This window comes from Dendrobates tinctorius, unplaced genomic scaffold, assembly GCF_039654945.1.
Source record: "Dendrobates tinctorius isolate UK_male_01 unplaced genomic scaffold, ASM3965494v1 ptg000037l, whole genome shotgun sequence".
In the NCBI taxonomy this organism is placed as follows: domain Eukaryota; kingdom Metazoa; phylum Chordata; class Amphibia; order Anura; family Dendrobatidae; genus Dendrobates; species Dendrobates tinctorius.
The window spans coordinates 27,841,241-27,853,487 of NW_027361705.1; the positions used below are offsets into that span (position 1 = coordinate 27,841,241).

Genomic DNA, 12,247 nt, shown 5'->3' on the forward strand with positions numbered 1-12,247 from the left:
TAGCAAGAAAATTATCAAAAAGCATCTGGATTACACTGCTGCCGTGTTGTCCTTGGATCTCCTGGGTTTTTTATGCACAAGATATTCAAAGTGTTACCATAGTTATGCTAGAAAGTTTGTGAACCCATTCTGTGTTTTTTTTTTTTTAATACAAAAATTATTCGTTTCTCTGTGCTTAGATGAAAATCTGATCATGTAACATGCAAATTCGAGCTTACTCCTACCTCTCCATGTGTGGCTCAAGCACCTTCATTATGAACAATGTTGTGTGAGACCAGAGCAGTTCTGGGAATTGTGCCATCCAGGCAGGGAGCTTGTGGGCAAATGCTTGAGCATTGTTATCTTACTTGCTCTTTGCGGTGAACCTAGGACAGTGACATTCTGTTTAAAACCCCTAGTAATCTGACTCCAGTTGCCAGTTACAGGTATCACTTACTTTGGTTCACTCCTCTTTCTTTGTTCTGAATCAGCTTGTTTTTTTCCCATTCTTGACTTCAGCTTTAATTTTGACTATCCGACTGCCTCTCAATTTTGCTCCTGACTATCACCCTTTGGTTCAGACCTGGCATTCTGATAATTCTCTGCTAGCCCGTTCCATAAGTCCAGATCCCTATGGACAGGATAAAGGATGAAGGCCAGGGTTCCCTGGGATCTCCTAGATGGAGTGGCCTGTGTAAAGTTGAGTTGCCAGGTTTCCAGTGACATTGCTTTGTTACAGATCACATTTTAAATCAGATTAATATAGAAAATTCTTAATAGTTTCCAACCTTGTAGTATGTGCATGTATAACAGAAGCTAAAGTACAACAGGGCTACTTGTTATCATTAACCAGAAAGGACTATGCCAATTAAGGCCCGTAGCTAATGAGACAAAAAGGAGGTCAACATTTCTTTGAATGCTTGTCGGAAAACGAACAATTACAATGATTTGTGTACTATTTATGGAGCAATGGGCTAGACGTGAACAACTACTATTGTGATTTATGAATGCTCAACACCATCTTGACACAATTAATAACTTGTGTTCAGATTTTACAGCTTTTATTTCATCTTAGTTCAGATTTATCCAATTAAACTAGTGAGAAGAATTCACTTTTAACGGGTACAATGGGTTTTTCCCCTCATTTTCACACAGACACCATAAATGGTATGTCATACTTACAACTCAGTTTTGACTTTATACATGGGACTCTGGAGCCTGTAGAATCAGAGGCCCTGTTGGAAGTCCAAGGCCTCATCCTGGAAGACTAAATGGCTGGTGATGCTCAAAAGGCAAGGGGACCCTGATACAAAAAGGTTACGCCACGTAATCACCAGGAGAGAAGGGGACAGGGCCAGAGACTCATCCTTCCAGGAGGCTGGGAATACTGAGCTCCATGTTTCATGACAAGGTTGCGTCCTCTTTGGCTCAAACAATAAATTTCCTGCTGCCATAGAGGGCTGAAACCAATGCACTGTGGTCCTCAATGGCAGCAAAACGTGGCTACCCAATATTAATGATTTCTAGACAACAATGAAAACTTCAGAACAGAATATCTCCCTTCAACTCGACAATGTCTGTGACTACTTTTTTCGTCTAAAAAAAACCTTTTTTCTAATTCTTTTTTAGTGAAACTCTGAAAAATAACCTATTTAGTGAAAAACTGAATTCAAAATAAAAAAGGAGGCAACGATCAAATTAAGCTACAAAGAATCACGATACGAAGATACGCAGGTGCACCAAAGCATCATCCCAGCCTGCGAAAAGGTAAGATGGTAAGGAAAGGGGTGAGCTTTGAGAAACAGAACACCCACACGTACAAACATACGCACAATCACACATTGCTGTACGCACGTTGGACACTGACAACCACACACGTACAGTAAAGAGCCTATGGAGCAGAATCCACCCTAATTCTACCTCCATGTTCCATGAAACGGTACATGGGGAGGTGTCTAAGACGCAATAACACAGGTATTGCCTTTATCTTTGCTTTCTATAAAGAAAAACAAAACCCTGAAAAGAATTCTAGGGTTCATCGCACCTTCGCACCACTACAAAAAGTGAGTTGTTACATTGCTAACCACCTTATGCACACTACAGTGCTCTTGAGGCTAACATGTATTTGTAGAAGCCATGGAAAGTCTGCAGGCTTGGCCGTCCAGAGAGAGAGAGGTTCCCCGCGGGAGGTTCCCGCCCTGCCCTTCTCAGCTTCTCTGTAACACTGTGTTGGGAAGTAGTGCCGCTCCATATGAAGCCAGAAGGAAAACCGCAGCTGTGTCTGGTATAACAAATATATGGACAGTTTTAGAGCACAATCCTTGTTGAGGAGATGCAGATGGCACAGGTGGCCCAAGGGCACCCTTACCTAAAGTCCCAAGCTGGCAATTCCTTATACAAGCCTGCAGGCTGTGTTTGTGCAGACAGTAAGAGCGTGGCCAATGCATTGGTTTAGTTGGAGGTAACCGAAGACTGCAGGAGATCAGAATGCAGAAGAAAAAAACATAAGCTCAGGCCTTGAGTTGATGCCATTGTGCTACAGCTGTTCTTGGATGAGATATCATATCTTTCCAGTGCTTCACCTCTCCAGGACCACTCTTCCAAGACAGGTAGATCTGCAGACAAGATGTTATTAGTTAGACAATATACAGGCAATCTTCAAGACAATCCTAAATCTCCAAACTTATAGTAGCCCGACTGATCCTGAGAACCAGGGCTCTAATGAGTCCAGTGTGAATGGAGCGGTGGTCGATCATGCTTACAACTGCAGAAGAAGTTGCCCAAGTGGTGGACAGCCAATTTGTAGAGCGTCAGCCTGCACCAATGAGAGAGAGGGGATGTGTCTCAGACTACCTGAGATTTTCTGTAGACATTGCAGCTAAGCTGCGCTGCCCTAGTAGAGTTGAGGCAAAAAAACAAAACGGCAAGCAAGAACTGATAATTAGCAAGAGAGCACCATGATATGCTAATAAATTATTCACAATCTTTACTACTTTTTTATTGCCACAAAACTGAAAGACAAAACCACATTGTAATTTCTGCCTTTTTCTTCTTAACTGTCAGCTACAGAGAGTTTCTAATGTCTTCTTTTAATTTTAATCCGCTCAGAACCTCATATTTGGCATCCAATTAACTCTCCTGTCTTCTCCCCTATCCAAGTAAAATGTTGCGGTTACCCACCTCATCTGTCATTGTGTAATGAAAATCCCATCACTGCCTTGCCATGTATTCTTTTACAATCCCCCACTCTCATATATAAATCCTTTAAATGCATTTTATATTCAAGCCCAGATCCTTCTGGTCCAATTACTTATAATGAAAATGGTTACAAAAATGCTTAACATAAGACGTAAGTGACGTCTACTTCTGCCTTGGGGAGTGACAAACAGTGTGTCTGCTAGAGCTGTCATGGATATTGCTCCTTAGTCACTGGCATGACGTCCCCTTTAGCGTGAACCTACCCAACGGTGTTTCTTTTGTGTGATGAACCAAAATCCTTTACTATGAAAATAGTTACTTCACAAAAAATGTCAATTAAATTAAAATAATTAAAATATTTTGTTGGGGGGCTAGGCACTACTAAAGTGAACATACAGTACTTTGCAAACGTTTTAGGCAGATATGAAAAAAAATGCTGCAAAATATGAACACTTTCAAAAATAGAAGTGTTAATAGTTTATTTTTATCAAATAAAAGAAAGGCAAAGTGAATTAAGGGTACCGTTACACCTAGCGACTCACCAGCGATCCCGACCAGCGATATGACGCGGTCAGGGTCGCTGGTACATCGCTGGGTGGTTGCTATTGAGCTGCCACTCAGGCAGATCTCACCAGCGACATCGCAGGGGACGGGGATCGCTACTTACCTGTCAGACGCGGCGATCCTGCGTGCTCCACGCGTCGCTCGTCGTCACAGCAGGAAGCGCCGCAGGACGTGGACGACGAGAAATGGTCCAGCAGCTTCTCGCGCGATCAGCGATAACCAGCGGGGGAGCGGGTCGGAGGTAAGTATCACATGCAGCGATATCGCTAGCAATATCGCTGCAACGTCACAAAATCGGTGACTTTACAGCGATATTGCTAGCGATATCGCAGTGTGTAACGGGGGCTTAACACAAGTGAGACATTAATGCAAATCAATAATTGGTGTGTACACCCGTTACCTTCAAAATGGCATCAATTCCAGGTACACTCAGACACAGTTTTTGTAGGAACTCAGCAGGGAGGTTGTTCAAACGTCTTGGAGAACTAACCTCAAATCTTTCATTGTCTTCATGTTATCACAGACAGATTTGATGTTGAGATCAGGGCTCTGTGGGGCCATATCAACAGTTCCATGACTCCTTTGTCCTTCTTTATGCTGAAGTTACTTCTTAAAGACATTGGCTGAATGTTTGAGGTTGTGGTCCGGCTACAGAATTTGGAGCCAATCAGACCCTTCCCTGATGGTATTATATGATGGATAAACATCTGCTTGTATTCTCAGCCTTGAGGACATCATTAATCCTGACTAAATTCCCAACTCCATTGGCTTGAATGGAGCCCCAAAATTGCGATGACCCTCCATCGTGCTTTACTGCAGATACTCATTATTATATCACTCTCCAAACTTTCGGAGAATAAATTGCTTTTGTAACAGACAATATTTTACATTTTGACTCATTAGTCTAGAGCATATGCTGCCATTTTTCTGCATCCCTACAGCTAGGTTTTCATGCATACTGGAGTCTCTTTCCTTGTTTCCATGTCGATGGTATGGACTTTGGCCACAATTCTTGAATGACGACCACTTATGGCCAATATTCCCCAAACACTAGATTGATGTAGCTGGACCCTACGGATTGCTGCCATTTCTGGACTGATAGCACTGCTGCACATCTTCCAATTTCAAAGGGAAGTAAACAGGATATACCGTTCATCTGCATCAACGGTTCTCAACGTTGTCCATTTCTTGGTATCCTCAATGCTGAGAAATACAGGCAGCTACTTATCCATCATACAATGCCATCAAGGATGCATCAACTTTGCTAAAAATGTATTCTTCAGTAGGACAATGACCCCAAATATAACAAAAATGCAATAAAAAGGCTACATCTTGTAATTCAAACGGCAGCCCATCCTAAGAACGTCAGGTGAAAACATAGCTCCCAAGAACTGTGTCTCAACTAACTGAAGATTAGTATTATAAACACACAAAAACACATGCCTCCAAGAGCTGTGACAACTGAAGAAATAAATCTTCTCGGCTGACTGAGCACAAAAGACTTTTTCAACAGCCTCAGTCTTCCATGAACAACCAGCTAATTAGAAGATTTATTTATTCTACTGTCACAGCCTTTCTTCAGCAGCTCGCCTGAATATGTGCTTACAATACTGGTCTTCTGTCAGTTGAGGCACAGGTCTTGGGAGCTGTGTTCATTCAGGCTTTCCTGACACACGACTAGGATTGCCTGCCATTTGAATTACATTATCGGGCCATTTTATCACATTTGTGGAGAATACTTTTATAAACTATCTTCAGCTGAAATAAAAACAATGAGTCCTGCAAGTGATGATGTGGTCCCCACAGAACCCTGATCTCAACATCATCTAGTCAGTCTGGGATTAAATGAGGAGATAGAAGGATTGCACAACCTTACATCCATAGATCTGTGGTTAGTTCTACAAAAAGTTCCTTGAAAAAGTGTGTGCAAATGTATTGACAAGAATTAATACTTTGACGTTGGTTTGAAGGCACAGGGTGGTCACAAGTTTTGACTTTATATAGATTTTTCTTTTGTTCATTCACTTTGCATTATGTTAATTGAAAAAAAATATTCTTCAATTTTTTTAAAGCATTCTTACCTAGCAGCATTTTTCCACACTTTCCTAAAACTTTTGCACAACTATCTTTCTTACCTTGCCGATTACATCATTACGACTAAGCTTGTCTTTGTCCATGACAGTTATGATGATCGTTGTTTCCCTAAGTTTCTCGGTGGGTATATCAAAGATGAAAGATTCATTAAAGATAGGATTTAAACACCGCTTCATGACCACTGTTTTTTTCTTCTCAACCCTCTTATCCTTATACATGAGCCAAACTTTAACATAAGGGTCTGTAAAACAGAAAATTAAGTCTGTTACCAGAGACAAAAATAGAGGAAAGTAACGCCGTATAAAAAAAAAATAAAACTGAGCGACCTTCTAGGTCTCAACTCACTACTTTCCCATTTCAGCAAATAGAAGAAAGACATTTTGGCACATTTGTAAGAAAAAAGGAACATGACTCCCAGGCTGTGCATCTAGCAGTAGATGGACTTCTGGGCATGATCACACTGTCCATGTAGCATGTGATAAGGCAACCGGAGCTACAGACTTCTCCTTTCCTTGGAACCATAACAGAAGCAGGGTCGGCCCCTATGGTATGTATGGCCTTACTTCTGGTTCATATTGAGTAATATCTTAAGAGTGTGCATGTCATGGTGGACAATCTGTAAGTGGAAACAATATCCTAACCTATTAGTATTTACCCTTTGGAAAGTCCACTGAATGACGGGAAACCATTAGAGATGGGCAAATTTATGCAAGTGGAATTGAATTCTACTCAAATTTTTCAAATATTCGTATTCTCCAAAATGTGTAATTTTTTTTTTATCGCTCTATGTGAATTTAGGAAAGTGGTGGCTGGCAGGCTGCCATTTTGCTGACCCACAGAGGGCTGACAAAAAAAAAAAAAAAAGAGTACTACCTCAACGCTCCTCTTCTTACCACCATCGTGGGCATCTTTTCGCTAGTCAGAGTTTTCAGGGATGTTGCAGCTGGAAGTCCTGGCCCAGAGTGTAATATAAGTTATGACATCATGACGTGCGCCGCAACCTTAGGATGTGCACTCTAGGTCAGGACTTCTGGCCATGACTAGGCCCTGGCCATCTCTGTGCATGTGCATTATAAGGTTGTGGAGACTTTGTGATGTCTCAGCATGTGCCATGATTTTATTCTCAAGAGGGACTTATCACTTTGACTAGGCTCGGGACATCTATACACATGTGCAGGGACCTTCTGGGCCTAGTCACAGCCAGTAGTCCCAGCATAGCAAACAGATCTCTGAGGTTTTAGCACACGGTTGCGGTAAGGAGATGTGCAGTGTCCTGTGCGGTGAGCTGAACGGTGAAGATAGTACAAGTTGGTGAGTTTTCTTCATCTTACTGTGAGAATCATGTGGGAATAGTGGATGAGGGCAGGTATATCTCGCCCAGATTCCTTTCCTATGTGGCCTAGTCTGGTCAGTATCGCACCTGCTTACTAATGGATAATGGGAGGTGGATATAAAAGGATGCCAGGTGGTTGTGTGAGTGTCTCAGCCTGGGAACACAGAGAGCCTGTCTGTGTGAGAGACACACACGTGAGTGGAAGCAGTGCCCACTGCAACTGTGGTTTGGCTGGACGGGAGAAGCCCGCCAGTTGGTAGTTAGGTTGTCCATTGTTTAGTTAGTGCCGGACAGGCAAGGATTTGTTTTATGTTTTATTTCTTTTATGCATTGCTTTCACCGTTAATAAACCTGACCCAGGGTCAGTTATACCCGAATCCCAGCTCTGCGCCTGAGTTTCATGCTGAACGCACGTGACCTTTGACCCCAGCAAAGGCGATCCCGGAGTGTTTTATCACATTACATTTATTACACAATGGGGTCACTCCAGACCCTAGAGCATACTAAGGAACATTCAATCTACAGAGAATAAATTAGCTGAGAATCAAATTCCCCAGTAAAATCCACATAAGATGCTATAGGATTTTTACAGGATGAAAATGATGAAATGGTAAGACAGGATGTTGAGAAGGCTGAACTTTTAAATTCCTATTTTGCATCTGTTTTCTCTCAGAAAGGAAATGTAACATCAACTGTTCTTCACTGTCCTATTAAGGAAATAGAAGAATCCAGGATATCTATAAACAGAAAGAGTGAGGAAACACTTAGCTAACCCAAATGAATTCAAGTCTCTAGGTCCAGATGAATTACACCCCAGAGTACTGAAGGAGATAGCAGAAGAAATTTTTGAACCCCTCTCCATAATCTTTGAAAATTCTTGGAGAACAGGAGAAGTGCCAGAAGACTGGAGAAGAGCAAATGTTGTTCCTATCTTCAAAAAGGGGAAGAAGGTGGACCCAGGCAACTATAGGCCGGTGAGTCTGACTTCTATACCAGGAAAGATCTTTGAACAAATTATTAAACAACATGTATGTCAGTACCTGGATAAGAATGAAGTGATTAAACAGAGTCAGCTTGGGTTTGTAACTAATAAGTCATGTCAGACTAACTTAATTTCCTTCTATGATGGAATCACTGATTGGGTGGATCAAGGAAATGCTGTAGATATAGTATATCTTGACTTCAGCAAAGCATTTGACAAAGTCTCTCATACAATCCTTATTGAAAAAATGACTAAGTATGGAATGGACAAGGCAACTGTTAGGTGGATTCATAACTGGCTTAGTGATCGGACCCAAAGAGTGGTCGTAAATGGCTGCACATCCAGTTGGAAGAATGTCTCAAGTGGGGTACCACAGGGCTCTGTCCTGGGCCCTGTATTGTTCAACATCTTTATCAACGATTTAGATAAAGGAATTGAGGGTAAACTGATTAAATTTGCTGATGACACAAAGCTAGGAGGGATAGCTAATACTAGAGAAGAGAGAGAGGATTCAAAAAGATATAAATAAACTGGAGAAGTGGGCAGCAACTAACAGAATGGTTTTTAACAGGGAGAAATGCAAAGTACTACATCTGGGCAATAAAAATGAAAAAAGCATATACAGAATGGGAGGAATAGGGCTAAGTGACAGCACATGTGAAAAAGACTTGGGTATACTAATAGATCACAGACTGAATATGAGTCAACAGTGTGATGCAGCAGCAAAAAAGGCAAATGCAATTCTAGGATGTATTAACAGAAGCATACAGTCTAGATCACGTGAAGTCATTATTTCCCTCTACTCCTCTTTGGTCAGACCTCATCTGGAATATTGTGTCCAGTTTTGGGCACCACATTTTAAAAAAGACATCAACAAACTGGAGCAAGTTCAGAAAAGAGCGACCAGAATGGTGTGACCGGTCTGCAAACCCTGTCTTATGAGGAAAGGTTGCAGGATTTGGGAATGTTTAGTTTGCAAAAGAGAAGACTGAGAGGAGACTTAATAGCTGTCTACAAATATCTAAAGGGCTGTCACATTGTAGAAGGATCAACTTTATTCTCATTTGCACAAGGAAAGACTAGAAGCAATGGGATGAAACTGAATGGGAGGAGACACAGATTAGATATTAGAAAAAACTTTTTGACAGTTAGAGTGATCAATGAGTGGAACAGGCTGCCACGAGAAGTGGTGAGTTCTCCTTCAATGGAAGTCTTCAAACAGAGGCTGGACAGACATCTGACTGGGATGATTTAGCGAATCCTGATTTGAGCAGGGGGTTGGACCAGATGGCCCAGGAGGTCTCTTCCAACTCTACGATTCTATGATTCTAATTTAGCGAATTGGAATCTGTTTAGATTTGCTTTATGTCTAGAAATAATCAATCCTCCACATCGGTATTCACATGCTATTCTCATGGAAGCACCCCATGGTGGGACACAGGGTGCCTAAAGGCCGCTAGCACAAACTCATAGCCAGCGTGTGTTCACATCACAATGCAAATGAGGCTTCCTGAATACCATTTTACAAAAGGCACCCAATGCCCCAGTAGGCCTTTATTACGAAGTCACTCTATATGTATGATGCACCCTACAGTGCCATATATGTAGGTATTCTCCACTAATAAAATATACTGTATAAAATCTGTGTGAAATGAGAGGTATACAGAGGAAGAATAGGATCCCGGAGGACCCTGTAGGCTCCATATTATGGCTCACTAAAATATGGGGAACTGTAATACGGTTATATGCATGAGGCCTAATGCTGGAGCACTACGGTATGAAAATTAGAATGACTGCTAAAACTACTAAATTAGATGAAACAGCTGTGCTATATTGTGTCTGGATGATTATGATGCCTCACATAAACAAAGTTTCAAAAGTTTTAATAGCTTTTTAGGTTAATCTCAGATAAACCAATAAAGCAATAGATTTCCTCAAAAGAGTACAAACAATTGAGTTATGAGGCAAATATTGCTGCTTCCAGTTCATTTTGGTCTTGTCTGCACATAATCTTAACCCCTTGGGGACACGGCAATTTTTTTATTTTTGCACTCTAGTTTTTTCCTCCTCACCTTCCACTGCTTTTTATTTTTCGGTCTATAAAGGCTTATTTTGTGGCGAACTTAGTTTTCAATGACACCATTTTCTTTACAGTAATGCACTGAAAAAAACAATTCCAATAGAAGAGAAATGGTGAAAAAAAAGGTGCATTTCTGCTATTATTTTTAGTTTTTGGAGTTTTTTTTACGGTGTGCAAATCCCTGCATGTGTTGTGGCTGTTGAACAGCCACAAGACATGCAGCCGTGGGGACTCAAACATATTTTTCGTACACGCCAAAGTCACTAGATTAGCACTCGAGCATGATTGGATAACTCCCTATCCGAGCACGTTTGTCCGTCACTACGAGCAAGTAACATGGCAACCCGTGGGACCGGTCTCCTGCCTTGTATCCCATCACTTAAATGCCAATCTCAAAGTTTGACACCAGCATTTAGGTGGTCTAAATGCAGCCATTGGTGGTACGTCTGATTGTTGCTGTTAGTGGCAGGTTCTAGCTGTATAATACATTCGGCACCCACTATACAATATATGGTGCAGGTTCAGCTCCTGTGATGGCGCCAAAGATGCACACCCACCTGTCATCTACCACACATGTACGTCAGATGCTGGGAAGGTATTAAAGAATAGTATTATAGACATTTATGCCATATCCAAATGATATGCCATATTCATCTAATTCTATCCTGGTGATTTTGTTTCCGTAATTCTTATAGAAATGATTGGAGAGTGACATGGGTGGGCACCTCTCCATTCATCCCCTGTCTGCATGTAGCAGATTTTAGATACCACACCCAGCAGGACAAGGGTACCTTATTCTGCAGATGCCATTATTTGATGGATGCCATTATTGTCTACGATAGGAATACCTCTAAGAATATGGTCACATATTGCATCTCTCGATCTCTCATATTTAAGTCATGACATGTTCCTTCAGATGCTGTTTTATGGAGGTATTCTCCTACTGAAGCATATCTTCTTTGGGGAAAATATAGGACCTCATGTACTCCTTAGGTTTACTTCTTCAAATTTCACTTCTATAATGCTAGTATTTCATAAAAAAAGTCCAAACATACTTTTCCTTGTGCTCCTTTTCAAGTATGTGCAGTCATGAGAAAAACAAAATATACCCTCTTTAAATTATTTAAATTCTATGGTTTTACGTATCAGACCATAAAAAAATCTGGTCTTTAAGTAATTAATCCTAAGGTCGACAACAAAATATAATAAATTATGCTGTCATTATTTATATAAAAAAATGGCCAAAATGCAGGTGTGCTGTGTGAAAAAGTAAGTACTCCATTACTGCTTACATTGGAACTAAGGCCTGTTTCACACATCCGTTTTTGGTCATCAGTCAAAATCCGCCAATTTTATAAAAAAACGAATCCGCCAAAAAGGGGAGGATCCGTTTTTTTCCCCCATTGATTTGCATTAGTGGCGGATTTTGACTGATGGTCGTCCGCTGGGTCCGTTATTTGACGGATCCGTGAGAATTTTAGCGGCTCCCAGGCGGACCAGACGGACACTGCAACTTTTTTTTGGTTGACGGTCCGCTATTTTTTAACTGCGCATGTCCGAAAGGTGAAAGCCGGGAGCAGTTTTAACCCTGAAATGCTGTCCCGGGAGCCGCTAAAATTCTCTCTCTCTCTCCACGGGTTCCTTTAAAATTCAACCTTCGCTGGATCCGTCAACACAACGGTCCGGTGCCACACGTTGCTGTCAATCCGCCGACGGATCCGTTTTCCGCCATTTTCGCGGTTTACAACTGATCTGAAAAATGGACGTGTGAAACGGGCCTTAGTGGGTAAATATCAGTCAAAAACTGCTACTCAAATATCCTTCGATAACTGTTCATCAGCAAGTGTGACTACCTCTAGAAAAGCAGAAGTTTGGGCAATTTGCTGGTCTGAAGCATGCAGGCGTGTGACACCATAATGCCAAGGAGGAAAGAAATCAGTAATGATCTTAGAGAAGCAATTGTTGTTGGTGTTGACCATCAATCTGGAAAGGGTTAGAAAGTGATTTCCAATCAATT

At 41.4% G+C, this 12,247-nt stretch overlaps 1 protein-coding gene across 11 annotated transcripts in view; it reads right to left on the reverse strand.

Annotated features, from left to right (window-relative positions):
- Positions 1–1,018: 1,018 nt before the first annotated feature.
- Positions 1,019–12,247, reverse strand: part of SYT7 (synaptotagmin 7) — a 596,170-nt gene continuing 584,941 nt past the window's right edge. For all 11 annotated transcript variants that reach the window (XM_073574004.1, XM_073574013.1, XM_073574007.1 and 8 more), the window contains 2 exons: positions 5,877–6,076; positions 1,019–2,594 (listed from right to left, as the gene is read on the reverse strand). In XM_073574004.1, coding sequence (XP_073430105.1) covers positions 2,490–2,594; positions 5,877–6,076 — 305 coding nt within the window. In that variant the 3' untranslated portion in view covers positions 1,019–2,489. The remainder of the gene's footprint in view (positions 2,595–5,876; positions 6,077–12,247) is intronic.